The sequence below is a fragment of the Pleurodeles waltl genome, chromosome 9 (assembly GCF_031143425.1).
Source record: "Pleurodeles waltl isolate 20211129_DDA chromosome 9, aPleWal1.hap1.20221129, whole genome shotgun sequence".
NCBI classification, from domain to species: Eukaryota; Metazoa; Chordata; class Amphibia; order Caudata; family Salamandridae; genus Pleurodeles; species Pleurodeles waltl.
The window spans coordinates 230,779,519-230,798,311 of record NC_090448.1 but is presented as its reverse complement, the minus strand read 5'-3'; the positions used below and the strand labels follow the sequence as shown (position 1 = coordinate 230,798,311).

The window sequence follows — 18,793 nt, the reverse complement described above, 5'->3', positions numbered from 1 at the left end:
ATGGAACCTCTTCTATCAGTGAATCTGACCCCTCACAAGCAATTCACCCCAATCATGATCCTTGCAATGAAGGTGACTCCTCCAGCGCCTTGGAAGACAACTTGGATACATTTGTGCCCTTGTTCCAAAGCAAGGATCTTTTATCGGATCTGTCAAAATTGCCAACTTCTTCGCAAATCTTTTGTGTATATTTCTGTGCACTGGTGTTTGGGGCCTTCTGCATTAACTGTGCATTAATAAACCTGTCCGTGCCACCCTAAGATCCCTGCTTGTATCTTAGAAAAGCTTCTAAATTTCCTATGTCCCTGTGAACATTGTGTCCTCTGAGCTCACTGCTAAGAAGGGTCGTAGACTTACAATGCCACTCAGATAATTGAGATCACCGACTTGTTAGAGGTTCTATTGGGACACCTTTGGTAGAATGATGGCTACTGATGACAAGGGAGATGGCACCAAAACGCCTTATGTCAAATGTATATTAACATTAATATCCCATTTTGCATATTATACACACAAATATTCAAATGTTTCTGGCTGAAAAATTTAACTATACGTGTGTTGAATATGCAGTATTGGATGAGTATTTTTCATGAACTATTTGAAATCACCTGTATAATACTGCGAATTTGAGAAATCATGATAAGGAAATTACTTATGTTGGAATGGCTCTTTTCATGTACATGAATAACAAATGGATATATAATCAAAATGTGTGAATATATAGTGATAATTGTTTAATACTAGGTGAGCCTGTGATGGCATTTTGAGATAAATCAATTGCTCCCGAAAGGTTACTAACCACAAAGGGTAGGAGCAGCACAGGGCCATATAACCATAAAACCTTATTATTTGGATGTCTTTATTTTCCTGTTGACTCCATTAATCTTGCTGTTTGCCCTCAAGTCTCTGACACCTCTCTCTAACCTCTGACTGATTTGTCTCCATCTTTGCATCCTCTTTTTCTGCCTTGTCTCTGTGCTCCCTCTTGACCATTGTCCTCTACAAACTCTCCAATCTCGTATGTGCTATTTGTGCCCTCGTTCGTTCTTTCACTTCTGCCTCGCTTACTCTGTCACACCAGTTTGTCCCTCACCTCTCCACCCCGTCTATAACGCTCCTTTGCCATTTTCCTTCCCCTCTCTGCTGTATTTTACTTTTCCATTTTGCTTCTCTATACTTCATACACAAACTCTTTTCTCTTTCTCTTCCTGCTATATACATTTTTCCCGTCTGTTCTACAATGTCTTTTTTTCCTTTTATCTCTCAACTTCTGTTTTAAAAGGCTTTCTTTTTTACGTGACAGTTGTATGAAGATGTGTCAAGCATATCCTTCACATGTCTTTTCAGGAAAGTTTCAAGAATCTGTGTGTACCAGCTCCGGATCAGTGACTCTCAATTACCAACAGGTGATTCCTCATACAGTCTGCATATATGTTGGGCCGTAGGTACAGCACAACAGTGACCCTGTGCACCACATATCATATCATAGATGTGCTTCATAATGAGCCCAGCCTCCTGTAGGCTATTTCACTGCACAGCACAGGAATACTCCCCACAGTGTCCATGAACACTCATTCTTTCATTCAGTGGATGAAATATGTATCTTTCTCACCAATTACCTACTTTGGTGCATAGCACGAGTCCTATATGTAGTGTCTTGGTCACTCATTTTGTAACGCAGAATATTATAAAGGTGCCCTCCCCACAGTGTCCTCCTCACTCATGGTCTATCATAGTGCCATGATTCTTCTAGGAATACAGATAACAATTTGACAAAAGTTTCTTATTTTGACTGGTGTCGGGTCTATGTCCCAGCCTAACAAACGTGTAATTACTTTTGAACATTATAGTCCACATTTGAATGCATGGCAATCAGAACTCTAACATGTTGGTCGCAGGTTAAGGACACTCCTGTATGCACTGTTGCTTTATTTGTGATAACTAGAATTAGTGTGTCCCAAAGTAAATACTAATACCTCTCTCTGTTGTTCTTCCCTAGTGGTTACATATTACCATGTACAATTAAAAGCATTCCAGTAGTTTGTCAGGCCAGGAGATATCTGGAGAGTGCTGTGAAAACTCTGATTATGCCAAGAATCGCCTACCAGAATATATCAGAATGCATGTACCAAGCTAAACCAGAGAACATCAATGAGCCCGCACCAGGAAGTCTCAGCTAGAAGGTACATTGATTCACATGCCAGATTGTTCCGTTGGGGTCCCTGCAAAGATAGTTCATAAGTGAAACTCTACTGTGTGACCATGAAGAGCCTGAGCTTGAAGTGCAATGCTAAACCTCTGCCAAGGATTTCCTGTCAGAATGTACCACAAAGAGACTTTCAGCATTTATGGGCCAAAGACGTTTTCCAAGCAGTGGCACAACTAACTCCATGAAGAAGATAGCAGTAGGAGCCTCTGCTAATTTATTTTTTGAGAGCCAATATTACCAGACAGAATACCATGTATTGTAGCCTGGAAATGTCATGTGAAACTTGTTTTGGGAGGCACAAATTCCACACACAGCCTCCATCATTTGACACCAGTTGAGCTGGTCCCAGTTGCTTCCTTTGGTATCCTCTGGATTGAGACACTGTCAGAGGTCACCTTTGGGATTTGCTTGCATGGGACACCTTGTGGTTCCCCTGCTGGAATATACCAAGGGTGATCCTCAATCACAGTGCACCTTGGAACCTGTAAGCCAGTATGTTCTTGGGCTCCTTCTACTTGTGTATGTACAACAACCTATGTAACATGATACCACCTACAGCAATTGTCTGGAGATTATAGGAAGCCTGTTCCTGAAGATATCATTCAGTGCCCATGGCACACTGTGCAATGTGCATCCTTTGAGAGACAAACCTTGAACCCCCTCAACTAAGATCGTCTATCTGGAGGCTGGGTATGGTAGTTTGCTAAAAGTAGCATACGGAACAACCGCTGAGTATGCTCTTATGATCCTGTGCCAGGATAACTATGAGGAGCCTATGGCAGGAGATACCAATCAGGATCATTGCTGAGCAATATCTGTAGGAAATCGCAAAATGCAAAATCCTTGAAATGTGGCCTATGAATGATTTTAAAAGAGTTTGCCATGAATAAATGGTGTTTAATTTTATGGTGAGCCAATAACAAAGAGCTTCAGAAGAGAAACATCAGGGCTGTGCTGTAACGAGTCTTGGTCGTAAACTGCGTTGGCTTGATCTAGGGAGAGCCGAATTGAGCCTAAAGGAATTCAGAATCTCTCCATCCACTGGAGACGGAGCCTGGATAGATATACCTAGGCAGATAGAAATCTCCCTCTTTTGCTTCTTCTTTCAACATTCCTTCAAAGAAATCCACAAAGAAGACTACCTACAAAGTGCAAACTTGTAACTTGAAATAGCACATTTTGTGATTTATTTATGCAAACATGCATTCCAGTGTGGCCAGAATTGGTCTCTGTGTGATTCTTTCAATAAATAACTTATAAAAAAAATAAAAACCTTGTGGTAAATGTATTTATAAGTACCCATGCCTGAAAGAAACGGAACAGTTCCAATGGAAATGAAAAATTGATTGACCTCTGGAACTAAAGGGCATATTTTATTACTTTTGCACTGGCACCGTTTTGGCAGCCTAGCACCAATGCAGGCACCCTTGCACCACGGTGCAAGGGTGCGTGTGGTGTAGGTAGGGTTGTTTTGGGGCAGAAAGGGGCATCTTCCTGTAGAAAAAAAAATCCTGAGCTGGTTTTTCCTCTTTAAAAAAGGAGGATTAATAAAGATATTTCTCTCCCAGATGATCTCCATTGATAGTCATAAGCACTGAATAGTTTCGCCCATGTGTGGCTATCCTGGAGCACTTTTCCATAATATGTCTTCTTAAAGTGTAAACCTTCACCCTTCTTCAGGAAGGTCTGTAGAAATGCTAAAGATAAGAGGATTACACAGCCTATAAGAAAGGCTGTAATGGCCAGATTCTTCAGATTATATGTTAAAAAAGGGTAAAGACACTCGTATACTTGTATATTTAAAGTCAATTACTTTAGTAGACAGTTTAAATCTCTTTCACAAACTCTTTTTGTAAAATTAGAAAGATGAATGATAGAAGGCGCATTCCCAGGTTTGGTAAATCTGGAAATGCATCACAAACCATGGGAGTTGCGTGGGAACACACATGCAACCCACATGGAACACCTTGCTTTTGCAGAGTAATGTAACACAGCGATTTGCACTGCATTGCATTACTCCAGATTTTTTAAGCCATTCGCAGCCACGCAAACTGACTTAAGCATTGCATCTCTCTTGCATCACGTTGCGTGGTACAAGATCACGCAAACCAGGTCATAAATGTGGTCATAAATGAGCAATCAGAGGAAGGGTTACTTTTTGAGAACCACAATATTACATCTTGGCATCTGGGTCCTGTTATTACATTTGCTAGCTTGGCATAAGCACCTACCCCTGCTTTTTTAAATTGTAGCCTTGGCCTCATAAGAAATGTTAAATGTTTTTTCACATAATTTTCAGGAGGGTTTATTAACTTCTCTAATCTCCATTGTGATGCCTTTTCGGTGGTTCCAGGGCAGTCAGTGGTTACTGGGAAATGTCCCGGGTAGACACTGCATGTTTTCTTCTGGAGTCCCAGGTCTTATTGAACTTCAATTGGATGCCCAAGAAGTCTCTTTGTACACTTTACTCTTTAAGAGTGGCTAGGTAGAGCAGTTAAAGCCTACTCCAGAATATGGCGATACTGATAACATTATGGCACAATAAGCATTTTCCAGTCACAGCTACACCTTTAACAAGGATAGGTGTTTTTACTATTTTTAATATTGTATGACAGGAAATGATCAGGTTAATAGTTTCAGTTCACTTATACGGAAATGGGCACCTTAAACTACTGAATTGTCAGTCTTCTAAGGTAACAAATGGGGTGACTCATTGGGACATAGTCAAACAATGTTTATTCGGTTAAAAAATACATATAAGCATAAAAAACAAAGACATTTGGTGCCATGTATCCCAATTAAAAACAAATATAAATGCAATAAGCCATCTTAATTTTTATTCATAAGACATGGTTATAAAAATGAAAACTTCCTAAGTTCATTTGCAAAGTCTACAGTACAGTCACACAACACCCCTCGAGTATCACGAACTCTGCAAATGTGGCCAATAGTATAAAAACATTGAAATATCACAGTATAAACTAATGTGAAAACTACTTCACCATTTTCCTCAATCTTACAACAGGTGTTATGGACCATAATGCAAATATGTTCTGACTGCAATAACTGTAGTTGGAGCAAAGCAGGCCTACGTCTTCTGAAATTTAATGTTCGTAACAGTGGAAGTAATAATGTTTACCTGGGTACAGCATATAATTTACAGGGATAAAATAGACTGAGGAGAACTCGATTCACAAGGACAGGGAATAAGGTCAGATTAATGAAATATTGTACTGGGGTACGAAACCAGAAAATGCAGTATGTTTAATCTGAAACTTATCAAATAAAATCTCTGGGAGTGTTGAAAAGGGAAGAGTAAATAGGTTTCCATTTGGCCCAAAGTCACTAATTGGGTATAGGCAGACACTTTTCTTCTCCGCTTCTCTGCCTTCCCTTTGCTCCTGACAGGCAGTCAAAAATATATCTGTAATTGCTTTTTGGAAATAGGTGTGGCGTCTTGTGGGCTGTTGTATAGATCACATCTCCCTAGCAAAGTGAATTTATCTTTCACGTATCTCAACCACAGAATGCTGTGAGCCGTGTCTTGGCGTAAACAGTTGCTTATCATTTCCTGGTTTAGGACAGTTTCTTCTTTTGCCCACACTAAATGCCAGAACTGAAAGAGGAGTTAGCATGATACCATCTTCCATGTATGATAAGCCTAGTTCTGTGGGAGAAGAATGAGGGTATAGAATGAGGGACAGACCAAAGCCTTCTAACAAACATATTTTCAGTGGCCTGAACACACGCGGTGTATCAGTAGCCCCACACCCCAGGTCCTTGAGTCGTGGCAGAGCAGCAGTGAGCAGTAAAGATCTTTATTATGGCATCCATCGGCTTACACCTAGCTTCCCAGAAGAAAAAAAACCTGTAAACTTCGCACTTCTCACCCATTAGGGTCTCAAGGTGCTGTACACATACCACTGTGGAACCCCTCCTGGCTTTTCCCTGTGAGGCACCTACTCCTGGAAAGCCCCAGGGTGGAGCCGTTGTGGAGATTAAGCAAGTTATTGCCCAGAGTTAGACCCATTAATTAGATTAGGCACGAATTATATGGTCCAAGGGAATTGAGCCCAAGGCCCGCCTGGGTTGGGAATTGAACCCTGGTCCTGGGCCAGATCTCTGCATTAGGGTCTGCCGCTCTAACCATTGTGCCACACTTCTCCACAGAAAACCAGAATAGGGCCTCCGCTGTTTGATTAAATTGGGAATTAACAAACAGGAATACAAAATTCATTACTACTTACAAATTAGTGCTGCCCCAATCGGAATGAGCAATAACAGTACTCCATTTTAGCCATCCAACTCGTTCTTATATGCTAGCATCTCACCAGGTCAGCTACCTTTGCATCTCCGATAACTATATTTTGCATCAGGTGGGTATTCTCCTTCCATCTGTGAGCTGTGCAGCATTTGCTAATGCACGTAAAATAAGTGATGGTCTTGCCACTTCCTCATGGGTGGGGGCAAGCCTAATAAAGTTATTTTGCTCATAAATACTGTCTCAGTTCCCAAGTCTCTTTTGAAGAAAAGTCATGTTTTTACACCTCACAGTGTTCACTTTAGACCCGCCTAATAAAGTATAGATTGTTTCCCATAATTGCAAGAGCTCAAAAAGGACAAAATGTGCACCTACCCATTTATGCAGTACATCCACTAGAATGTCTTCATTCGAGGGTTTCAGTGCTTCTAGCCTAGTTGCCATTCACCCTTTACTAAGCCAAGTCATAGAAGCCAAGTTGTTCCCCTGTCCCTCCTCTCAGTAAGCTGCAGATTGAATCCTTAATAGCCAAAATCAGTCCAGCAACATATTTGCAAATATTTAATACAGATTCCCAAACATAGATAATTCATACTCTATTGTAGGTCTTGAAATTCTCGAAGAAAAGGAAAGGTCTTCATTGGCATGTAAATAACTTGAAACTGTTAAAGTTGGGCACACAAAAGAAGCACCAAAGGTTCTACCCACTAGTGGAGCCATGATATGATCCCAGAAAAGTGTTTAGAAAGCTTAACTGTCAGCATCAGCCCTAACAATGATCAGTGGCTGCAGGCCTTCTACGCTCAGTGTTCTGCCCTCGTCTAGGTTACAAGTGGCTCAGTTGGTGGCTGAATGTAACTTGTGTTCTCTACGTCCATATGGATTTGTCTCAGTTATTCCTGCAGATGTATTTCTTTTTGTGTATTTAATGTGAGCATTTATATAGCACAAACAACCAGCCGAAAGTATTCTGGCATTAAATCCTAATCAGAAAGAGTGGTCAGGAACACCCCAAAGAGAAACGCATCCAGCAGAACCCATGCACCTGATTTGAAAAAGAGTTGCAGCAGTTTCCTGAATTTCCATAAAGAATCTTGGGAAGGCAAATAAATGGGTAATGGATACCATGGCAGAAACGTCGGTACTAATAATAAAGTTGCCTTTTCTGATACGTGCTTGCACCTTGGCAGGTAGAGAGTAAATAGAGGATTATGACATGAGTCATAAATGTCCTTGTGAACCAAACAAAGAACTTTAAATAGCTCTGTTTGTATCCAGTCTCAAGAAGGCTGTGCCCTGGGTTTAAGCTAGTGCTGAAAGGATTGCTATTTTAGCCTAATGGTCAACTCCCCAAATGTCAACTTTACCCCAAACCACAAGCTTTAGCGTGTCATTGGTTTACTCACGGTAGCCTAATCAGCATAACTTCCTTCACGGTGTGGTATAAGACAGCTGACTGAGATCCAGTAACGGGGGAGAGGATATTTTTCAATTCAGAGGAGCTTATCCAGTCCAAACGGGTCGAGTCATTACTCTAATTAGTCATTGTGGAGACGGATGAGAACCAATGGTGGCATCATTAGGGATACCAAAACGTCAGGGGCCATTATCTCATTACCGGCTAGTCGCAGGATACATTTTCCAGAAATCGAGACACTCATTTACTGGAAACAGTCAGAAAACTGTCTGTTTTCAATCGTTTCTAGACTAAAGAGTTTGTGAGTGGTGTTGGCCTATCAGTGGGAAAGAGAGATCATAGAGAGGACTCATAGGCAGCAGGCTCCATGAAGCCAAAAGGAAGCATACAAAGCCTTTATCAACACTTCATTGGCTTCTTCTTGTTCCTAGTTTTATGTGCATTATCTCGGCATTGTGATTCCTTTCATTAATTAACTTCTACAGAAGGGCACGTTGTGGACACAGAATTTAAATGAAATGCCTGTGCTTGCTTCTTTAGATGCCTTATAAGTCTTCAAGATTATTTTGAGGAATTTCAATTTGCCGGCAGCCAATTTGTTTAGGCAGTTTTAGAGAAACCTCACCCGCTTACAACCGTTGCTATGCAACGTCTCGGAGAGCTCATTGAAGTTGACAACGGGATCAGAGGATCAATCAAAAAAGTTGTACAGAGATAGATACTTAAACAAGTTGAAAGCCGCAGTCACAGCTTGAAGGAAATCAATGAATTTGAGATCACATGAACTGTTCGTAGAAGAATGCTGAAGATGATATCAGAGTGTTAAAACCCAGTGTTGGTATTTTAGACCCCATGAAAACTTCTGTGATATTTGTGGTAAACACTATTCTCACAGGATTTATGAACTAAATGATAGTGCAGAGTTTAGAACACATTTGAACCAAGGCGCTGAGGAAACAGATTTTATTGTAGGCCGAATGAACTAAACATATTTGAAACAAGAGCCCAATATTACGAGGTGCATGTTAGATCATTTTTACTAATATTCTATATGAATTCCTGATGAGAGTTTTCGCTAGGCCATGTCTTTGTCTTTTCTCATTTGCTGGGCTAGTTATGGCAGACAGTACAAACATGGGTCTTGGTCAGATTAGTAACTGCACACCATACCCAGAGCATTAATTCCAGGCTAAGAGCGTGCTGCTGGCTTCATTTTAAAAAATCTTTTGGAGATTAGGACCCTGTGACCTGTAGCAATGATCTAAGGCTGGATTTAGGTTGTAAAAGACGGTGTACAATCGGCGCAGAATGAGTGATTCACAGCAACTAGTGTACTGTTGAACAGTGTACACTATACATTGAAACGTATAAGAACTGATAATATAACCATCCTTTCTCGTCAGCAAATATTTTGGTCTTTTGAGTTTCTCCTATGAAGTTATCGAATTAAATTGTATCTTTATGACATTACTTCTTTGTCCTATTTTTATGAAACCATGATAAAGAGGCCAGGAAACAAAACGTAAAGCACAAACACTTTATTTTAAAGGCTTTAGAAAAACGAACACAAATCAAGTATTTTTTATATTATTTATATAAGTTAATGCAGCGCTCGAGGTTTATATTAAAATATCTGTGTTTGCATTTAATACTTGTGGTGTGTTTCAGAGCAACTGTCTGGCTAGAGATATGCCAGATATCCTGCTCGTTCGCCTTCAACACTAAGAAGCTGTGATTACTCAAATGAAATATATTTTGTTCGAACCAATTTCAGGCAAAGATCTGTGTATTCTGTAAGAAACGTGCTTATTTCCATAATAGCCTCTCTTGTGAAGTATGTTCGCTTCGACCGAGCAGTAGACAGCTGAACTGATTGATCGACATCGGAAAGTCACTGTAATTGTAACTGGCTCTCGCTCAGGTTACCAGACCTATACCTTCTAGGTTCATCAGTGTATGGTGAAGCACGTTCTTGGCTGCCGAAGGGTTTCAGCTTGTTTCAGCATCTCTTCAACCAGTTTCCTGGATACTGACTCCTCCCTCATCTGCAATTCTGTCTTTTTTAGGCGTTACCCACAAAGGGGGGCATTTTTTATGACTTACTTGTGGATGGCCTTGAGGCTAGATTTAATTGCGACTAATAAAATGAAACACATCACAGCTCGGTCCGTGGCAGAAGTCGGATACAACAGTGACCTGCGAGCAAATGACTCGTCCCATCGTTGTGTTTGTGGTTCCACCTCCTCTTCGCTGGTCAGGGCCTATCCACACATGACTAGAAAGTTCAAGGAATGATTTGATAATTTATACATAGTGCTTAATTAGCTGTGGTAACAGAGTTATTTATCGAATTGGCGTATCTAGCATTTATCTAAAATGTTTCATCAATACAAGGAATGTTTGAGAACATTTTCACTCATTCCAGTGGTAGGAGGTGGCCTGTTAGAGCAAAGTTAAAACATTGGTAACTGGGAGCAAGGGATTAGGCGGGTGTCCTAGAGTTGGAGTGGTTCACAGGTGAGGGGTTTAGAGACAGAATCTGCTTTTCCCACCGTCTTTGGATGCATCAGCCTGCCCGTGATTGTGGCAAGATCACCCATATGCCTTTCCACATCACAAATGTAGTGGTTCCTGTCCAGACAACAAGTGCTACATCATCAGTATAGTGTAAGTGTACAATGGCATTGTGCTGGAGTATGAGAAGGAACGAACAAGGCCTGTAGAGGGATGCAAATATACGTTTGAAAAGACAAAAATCTTTGAGTGAAAGAAACTTAGAACCCTACTTTAACTATAGAAACAATTGGGGAGGAATGAAGAAACTATGGAAACCCATCTCAGCACTGGAAAGTCTTGGAACTCCACCAGTATACTGTTTAACAGTTTCAAAAATATCACTCAAGGGGAGGGTGACTTTATTAATTCATCACGTGCGGAACAACAGTGGTGGTTTCTTGGGGGGCGGCAGCTCCACTTGGAATAGTCGCTGCTTCTTCCAATTTCATGGTTGTGTGTGACCCTGAAACATAAAAACAGTAAGTCAGATGAGATCGTAATCCAGAACACTGATGTCAGAAATTCCAAGCTACCTAAGTCCTATCTAATGGAGTTCCTTATTTTCAAGGGCTCTTGTTTAGTCCTCTTGCCGACTTCCTAATAGCGTAGGGCATAATGTCTCCTCGCTAGAGGTGCCCTAACAATGTTCTTTTCCTTCTTCTTTCAACTTCTCCCCTGTATTTTTTAATCAGTTAGTGTGAGTCTTCTCCACTGCACTTGTTCCTGCCTCTCCTACCTAGTGACTTCCATGTCCTTGTCACTGATGCCTCGTTAAGTTTTGGAATCAGGAATTATGTACTACTGCAAAAGTGTCCAGATTCAGCAAAACAAAAGGACAGCTGTCACATTGGTTAGAACCATGTCTTATTCATACCAGGACTGCAGTGATTTCGATGGCCGTATCCATTAGTCATTAGCGAGGCGCGGAGAAAACATCTGAGGCTCTTGGATATGAATATATGAAATTTAGAAGCAAATTTAGACTAGAATTTTAAACAATACAGAGGTGAGGAACATTTGATCTGAAACATGCTTAATATTTAATTTAGACCTCTGTGAATAAAAGAACAGAAATGTCCACACTGCTTATTCCTGATCGACCTATAAAATGACAATTTTTAGGTAACAAACTATAATTTCATGTTAAACTCTGAAACAGGCTTAATTACTTTAACTGTGTGTGATGTGTAACCCACTCTGTCTTAACCTCTTCCATATTTAGCACACACGGCATTTGTTTAATTAAATGTATCCATTCTGCATTCCATGTGCGGTTTTATCGTCCTGTGTACCCCTTCAGAATAATAAAATACATGTACGGTGTTTTTCTAATGGGACACCTTTATTTGCCGTTCTCTGCCTGAAACTGAGCCAGGAATGATCTTGTGACGTCCAGGGTGCTGGATTCAAACATCCTTCTCAGGGTGCATGAATCCAGGCGTATCCAATGTCACACTTTCACTATTGCAGCTGTAATGCCTATTACATCTCCACCTAGCCCTCTGTCCCTAACCCAACCATCATGGAACAAGACTGAGAACATTAATACTGTGGATCCTGGCTGAATTTCACCACTTTTGTTTTGTACAGTGGGTTAGTAACAGTTCCTCTTACGGTAAAGCTGACCGGACACACTAGACGACTGAAGAAAAGATGACGAAGAAAAGGTGGCTAAAGCAAGATACAGAAGATTTTGAAGTTGCCATCTGTCTACCTTCATAGTCCAACTCCAGTTCTTGAAGAAGGTTTACCTTCAGGGGTTTGGCAGTGATACCCGCCACAGCTGGATGTGCAGCACTTCAGGGACTCAGCACACGCGGAATCTGATGTGCAGAGTTTCTTATCAGCACAATCCTCGGTACCTGCCTCTTTCACCACTGGACATTCGCCAGGCTTTTCTGCAATCAGAAAAATGTATATTTGTCAAGACATATCCAAATATATCTAATGTAACTTCTGATCGTTAATGGTTACAAAAACAAATCACATATCCAGGTATTCTCCTTCCTCCCTATCTCCTGCTTCTTTCAAGCGCGATGCAGACTTTGCTTATGTTTCACACAATCCAAAGACTTCATTTTGCAAGACGCTAAAACTGTTCTCAGATGTATTTACTTCCCCTTATATCATCTTATGACACATTCGTTGTACAAAAATGTTGTGCTCACTTCAAAATAGCAGTATAGATGGCCTTCTTTTGTAGGCCACTCTATTAAACGTAGTAACTGGCAAGTAGGAGTTATGCAGGTAGATTATATTTCGAAAAAGCCAAAATTAAAATCACACTAGAAACTCTTAAGATTGGTTTCATAATTATCTTGTACTGTTCTTGCATTGCCCTGGATCCGGAAAATGTTAGCTACAGTGTGTATCCTAGTCATAGCTATGCAGTCAGAAGCAGACCGTTTAGGCTTTAAATCGAGAATTCTTGAAGACCAGCCATTCCCAGAATGTAGGAAACCCTTCAACGTTGGAAATTTAGTTCCTGGGAGCCCGATCCATCTTTATATACCCTTTTTTGCATACATGTTGTTGAAGAGACTTTTGCCTTTTTAAACACGAGACTACAAGTTTCGGAATTTACAAGAAAAACAGGGATACGTGGCAAAACATGAAACTTGAGCTGACAAAATAAGTTTTAGCGAGTTGGACAGTTATCCGTTTACGGTACAACCGTCTACAAATTCTTCTTCTTATCAAATGCTTTACACAAGTCTAGATAGACCATGAAAACTGCATCACTTCGATGCAGATCATTTTGAGTTGTTTTCCAAATTAAATCAGGCTAATTTGGCATAATTTAGTTTCCATAACTACACGTTCATTTTTGTTTAAGAGCCTTCCTCCTTATAAGTATTAGAGTATAATTTATCTTAATATGTTATCTAGTATTTCCTTTCAGAACAAGCATTGGAAATGTTAGTAGACTTGGGTTATGAATTAAAATGCCTTTTGTTTCATTGGTGGGTTTAGGCATTCAATAAGTCATATTCTATGCACTCTGTCACTCCTCTTTGCACTCATGTATCTATTTATCCATCACTGACTCATTCATCCTCCGACACAAGCACAATAAAAACACACATGTAGGCAAGTTACATTAAAAGAATTCAAGTACAACAAGAAAACATGCTGGCATCTAAACAAAGTGGAAATATGCTTGCAAATAGCGAAACTAGACATAGCAGCAGGTGTCTGCTTGCAGTATTATTGCAGATACTTTATTGTGGTTTTAAAGTTCCAGTTTGGCTGTCATGTTTAGAGCCAAGAAGTTGGCAATCTTAGAATGACTAAACAAATATACACCATGGGCAAGAGCATTCCAGTACGGGCCTGGTTTGGAAGCTAAAAAAAAATCATGCTGATTGACACTCTAAAAGTAGTCACTGCCCCCCCTCCCCCATTCCCCTCTCCCCCCCCCTCCCCTCCCACCACCACCACCACCACGCAATGCTGTACTCCTCTTCCCTCGGGTTAGCATGTTACCCTGTCCTCCCGTTGTCATACTGTAGTTCCCCATCTGTTCCTAGGCTCCAGGCTACCCCGGGGTCCAGATATTTCCGCTTCTGTCAGTCTCAAGGGCAGGGTTTATCTTTCGACTCATGTATAGTCCGAGCACGTTTCTTTCTAAGAAGGCTGAGGGGCAATGGCCCCACCAAAACATTATAATCCTCTCTTTCTCCAATTATAGACTACATACTTAAAGAAACCAGACAGAAACAGCGGTGCGTTTGTTTTTAAAAGTCTGTGGTTTGACCGGTTGCGTTTTTGTTCACATTAATCTAATCATTCATGTTCACGCTCTTTCATGCAGCCACTCACATTTATCTATCGATACAACCCCACATAAAGTCAACAATTACCTGACGTTTACACTAATTAAGAACCAGACCGATTTGCTTTTCCAATGCGTGTTTCTTTTTAGTTTGCCATGCTGCCTGCGGTGAATCATCCATCATGGTGGCTGTTGCTGTAGTTATCACTTAAAGATGCATTACAACACCAGGACTCACCCATGATGCTTGTTGTACTATTCTACAGCTCCTTACCGCGGTGCTCCCGAACGAAATACACTACTATATGTACCAAGGTTTATTTTTTACCTTTGAACGACCCTCACCTCCATCAATAATTATGCAACACAAAACGGGTATTTAACCAGGCCATAATCGGCTTTTCTTTATTAGCAGGTAATTAATTAAATAGCGTCATTTTATTAACATCACGAGCAAGATTATTATCAACAAAAAAGGATTTTGCAGCTAGGACAGGCCGAGCCGTTGTTCAGAAAGGATGAATGTGTTTATATGGGGGAGAAGACTTTTAGATTTTTTGGGTTGTTTCCAGCAATGCAGCGCAGCGACCAAAGTTGCTGTGCTCTGTTGAGTGAAAGGGAGAGAGAAAGACAGTAAAACATCTACAAAGATCTGCCGCTACTGCTGTCTTCCCAAGTCCTGGTGCACAATTTGGCTAACTTGTGCAATGCCGACACCTTTGCAGCATGGTTTACGAGTGTGTATGTGATGTCTAGCACAGGTTTTGCCCTGGCAGGGTACCTTTCTAGTACAAATTTCTATGCTTAGGCATACTTTAAAACTTTCCCCTTTTTTGTCAGTGGTTTAACAAAACTTTAGGGGCCCCCCTTGCAAAGAAAATGGAGGTGGGTACCCTCCCCAGCCCACCACCTACCACTTTTGCTGAGGAGGGTCCTCTGGTGCTCAGGGCCCCCCCACACCGCAGGAGCTGTGGCGGTTTATATTACATCACTGCTTTTTGTAAGTGTGCTGTACAGTGCATCACACATGCAAATTTGGGAATGTTTGGGGAAAATAAATCTTTGAGTTACTTTGCACCCGCCTCAAGGAGGTGATTTTTGGTGCAAAGCCTTGTCTGCAGATTTATGTAGATAGGTGCTTGCAAAAGAAAGCCATTGGTGGTAGTGTGGTTGTGCCCTGCACCCCCATGCAATGCAAAGCTGCACAAAGCCCTATTTATATTACTTTTAGCTAAATTTCCAGCACAAAACTCTTTACTGCAGTTTTCATAATTTCTGGAACCTTTGCACAGGCACAAACCGCACATGAATCTGACCCTTGGTGTACATCTACTAATTTATTGTAGTAACCCCACCACTTGCTTCTTCCTATGCTAGTTGTCCATTTATGCACTAACCAGTAGCGTAACATTAGCCCCTGAGGTGTGCGGTTGAACTCCAGGGGCCCTCCTCAGCACAGCTGCCTCCGTACAGGGGCAGCTGGCCCCTGCCCTGAGCACTCCTGGCTGATTCTAGTGCCCCTTCAATGTATTTTGCAGGGGGCCTCCTCAAGTTTTGTTACACCACTGTGCCTAGACTCCCCCAACACAAAACATGACCTGGCCTTAGGTCTTCATAAGGATGTGTGTGACTTAACCTGCTTATTTCCCGACAGTTGTTAGTTCTACAAAGTGAAAGGTGGCAGCGGTGACTCCCTCCCTAGTTACAAAGTGCTCGGTTACTTTTGAGCCTCTAGCTGCTCTAGCATCCCGCAGGGTATTTTTCTGCATCTGTTACTGACATGTGCCACACCCTACAGACAGGGTGTCTGCAATCTCCATTACCACGAATGTGCGAGGACGTTGGCATGTTATGATGATGCCAGTTAGACTGATATGGCACCAACACTTGTGCGTTGTATTGGCACGCAGGTGTATCTTAGTCATCCTTCTCTGTGCTTTCCAAGAAGAGAGGGGGAGAGTGTTCTGCACACACAAGGTCCTGCCGGGCGATGGCCTCTGCCTGAGGTAAGAATGGTGCTAGGACGGGACAAGCAGTGTACCCCAGGCCTGCATTTCACAAACAGTGCGCCCTGTGCAACATGCACCACAGTTTCCCCCAACATCCCACTTCACAAAGGAAGACCTGAAACAAAATATGGGTTAAAGTAGAACACCATTCTTAACTTGTATCTGAGAATTAAGGACAGAGCTTAACTTTGTTAGTAACAGTGATGGAATGGGAGCTCATAGCTTCCCTGGAAAATGTGTTCAAGCTAGCTCTCTAGTATGCCGGACAAGTGAGTCTCCAGGGGCATTTGGGCGGTGGGGTGGCAAATTACCAGCGTCCACAAGAAAAGTGTGTGTTCCTTCCGGGCTTTTTGCCAGTTTGGATAGCTGATGATTCTTCAGCCCACCATCCCTTGTGCCTGAGCCTACCTGGGGTTCTATCTGTGTACCATATGTCCACCCCACTCCTGATGAACCCAGATGTAGGTTGCAGATGTAGATGGAGGATGCAGTAAGACATGGTGCTGTGCAAACAAACTTGGAGATACAAATGGAGTGCCTAACTTAGTGCATGCTGACATGAGGGGAGGGCAATAAATCCCAGATGAAGTAACAGCTGGTGTAAGGTAATGCATTATATTATTGGGGTTGGCAGTGTTGCTGAAAATATGGAAAAAGGAGAAGGCCCACTTTTGCTAATGCATGAACCAGGAGGAAAATGTGCAGAATCGTACATGGTTAGATAAGAGTACAGGCCTAAAATGCTCATGATGTCCAAATAGAGAGCCAAGGATAGAGAGGATGCTGGGGGTGCAAGGACAGGGGCAAACAGAAACATTTATTCATAATGCAGCTTGAAGAAGGCCACAAAACGAAAGCTTGAGCCATAACCTGATAACACGCTCACAGGGAGGGCGCACATTCTGATCCACGTTCACAAGGGCAAAGTGTACATCATGAGGGTTTTGGAAAGGGAACATGATAAGCTTTGATGCTTGAAGGCCAACAGCTGTGCAAGGGAGGATAGACAGAAATGTTTCCAAGTGTGGAACTAGCTGAGGAAGGACATACTGATAGTCTTCAGAACGTGCGATCAGAAGCACAGTGATTATTAGCAAATGTATCCATGACAGATGTGTAACCTTCGCTTTCCTGTAAACGCATAATTAGATGCTTTCCCAAGGAGAAATATTACTTTGTGCTAAAATAGGCAGAGATAACAATGTACCAAGTAAGCACTCAAATGAATATGCATAACAAGTGATAAGACGCATACAAGGTATTCTGAGACTATAAAAGATGTTGTTTGTGATGACGAAGTTGAGTGCGGTATCAGTCGCTGAGCTGCCCTCCCGGCCGTAATTCATAAAAGCCCATATTATATTGCCAAACAGAGTTGAGTCGTTTTTTCATTTCCTTACTCCACAACGGCAGGAATCTGTGTGAATGGGAGGCGAGCCTGTCACTGTAGAGAGATAAAAAACTGAAAGCAGGCCCTGGTGTGGACTGATGTCATCGTACTATTCAAGTGCTCATACCTTCAAAGTGCTCCTGTGACTGCCAGGAGACAAGCATTGGTCAGAAAGGCACTCCAGGTGGTGATGAAGTCACCACAAAATAGAGATTACATAGAAGCAGTTACTTATAAGAGATAAAGTTGTGTGCTGGAAACCTAATGCTTTTAATTCTAAACTTAAGCGTAGAGGCCTTCTTAAGTAAAGAGGACCTGTAGGTAAGGCTATTGGAATTATGTAGTGCCGACGTGTTTGCTGCATAATTATGGATTTGCGACTTAATTTACCTGCTGCATATTTTGCAGCAGGTATTTAACAAAAAATTTGCTTCTACTGCAAGCAGATCAAAAGTTACAAAAAGTGTGATGACAGGTGTTGCTGCGCAGAGGTAGGCATTTAACAAGAAAGCGTTTAACAAAGGTTGATTGGTCATCTTACAGTTGCTTCTCACTGTATTTGGGTGTTGAACTAATACTAATGAGGTGGAACATTTACCCTGACAGAGTTCAACACTTGTAAAAGTGACAAAATAATGACATAACACAATCAAAAAATGAGCCACACTATGCTGCATAATTTGCCTTTTTTGCCACATAATTTAGTCAACACTCCCACATAATTTGGTCTTCCACTGCCGCATAATTCCACTTGCTCTTTATTGAGATATATGCATGTTTGAGGTCCAGTCCACGCTCAACCACCCGGTTACCCTCAAAGTGGCACACCAAAAATATATATTCACCTCAGTAGGAAGCAGCTACAGAATTAATAGAGGACAGCACAAATAATGCTAGGTGAGAGAACTGTGCTCGTTACTTCAAGTGGACTATCTGTCAAATGATGTGTGGGAAGAAGACTAAGTAAAGGTGTGAAGCTGTTAGGTACCTGGCTTCATTACCAGCAGTTCTGGGATACCTAATCTCTTGGATGTATCTTATTTCTCTTCGCCACACCTTTGTCACTATGCTTTTGCTGTCCCTCCACCTCTTCCCGTGCTCTGACCTAAAGATGCCTCAACCTTTAAAACAATTCTTCGTTTTGTTGGTCCATACATTTCAACTATGCTGGGATAG

General features: G+C 41.5%; 2 protein-coding genes across 4 annotated transcripts in view; one reads left to right on the top strand and one right to left on the bottom strand.

The window, feature by feature from the left end:
* Positions 1 to 3,467, top strand: part of LOC138259114 (calpain-1 catalytic subunit-like) — a 201,272-nt gene extending 197,805 nt beyond the window's left edge. Inside the window, exons 21-22 of one of the 2 annotated variants that reach the window (XM_069206610.1) lie at positions 1,348 to 1,406; positions 2,000 to 3,467. In XM_069206610.1, coding sequence (XP_069062711.1) covers positions 1,348 to 1,406; positions 2,000 to 2,026 — 86 coding nt within the window. In that variant the 3' untranslated portion in view covers positions 2,027 to 3,467. The remainder of the gene's footprint in view (positions 1 to 1,347; positions 1,407 to 1,999) is intronic. The other variant, XM_069206609.1, reaches the window with a different exon arrangement.
* Positions 3,468 to 4,928: 1,461 nt separating this feature from the next.
* The window catches only part of LOC138259112 (WAP four-disulfide core domain protein 2-like), an 86,568-nt gene continuing 72,703 nt past the window's right edge, over positions 4,929 to 18,793 (bottom strand). For both annotated transcript variants that reach the window (XM_069206608.1, XM_069206607.1), the window contains exons 3-4: positions 12,195 to 12,341; positions 4,929 to 10,906 (exon numbers count right to left, since the gene is read on the bottom strand). In XM_069206608.1, coding sequence (XP_069062709.1) covers positions 10,806 to 10,906; positions 12,195 to 12,341 — 248 coding nt within the window. In that variant the 3' untranslated portion in view covers positions 4,929 to 10,805. The remainder of the gene's footprint in view (positions 10,907 to 12,194; positions 12,342 to 18,793) is intronic.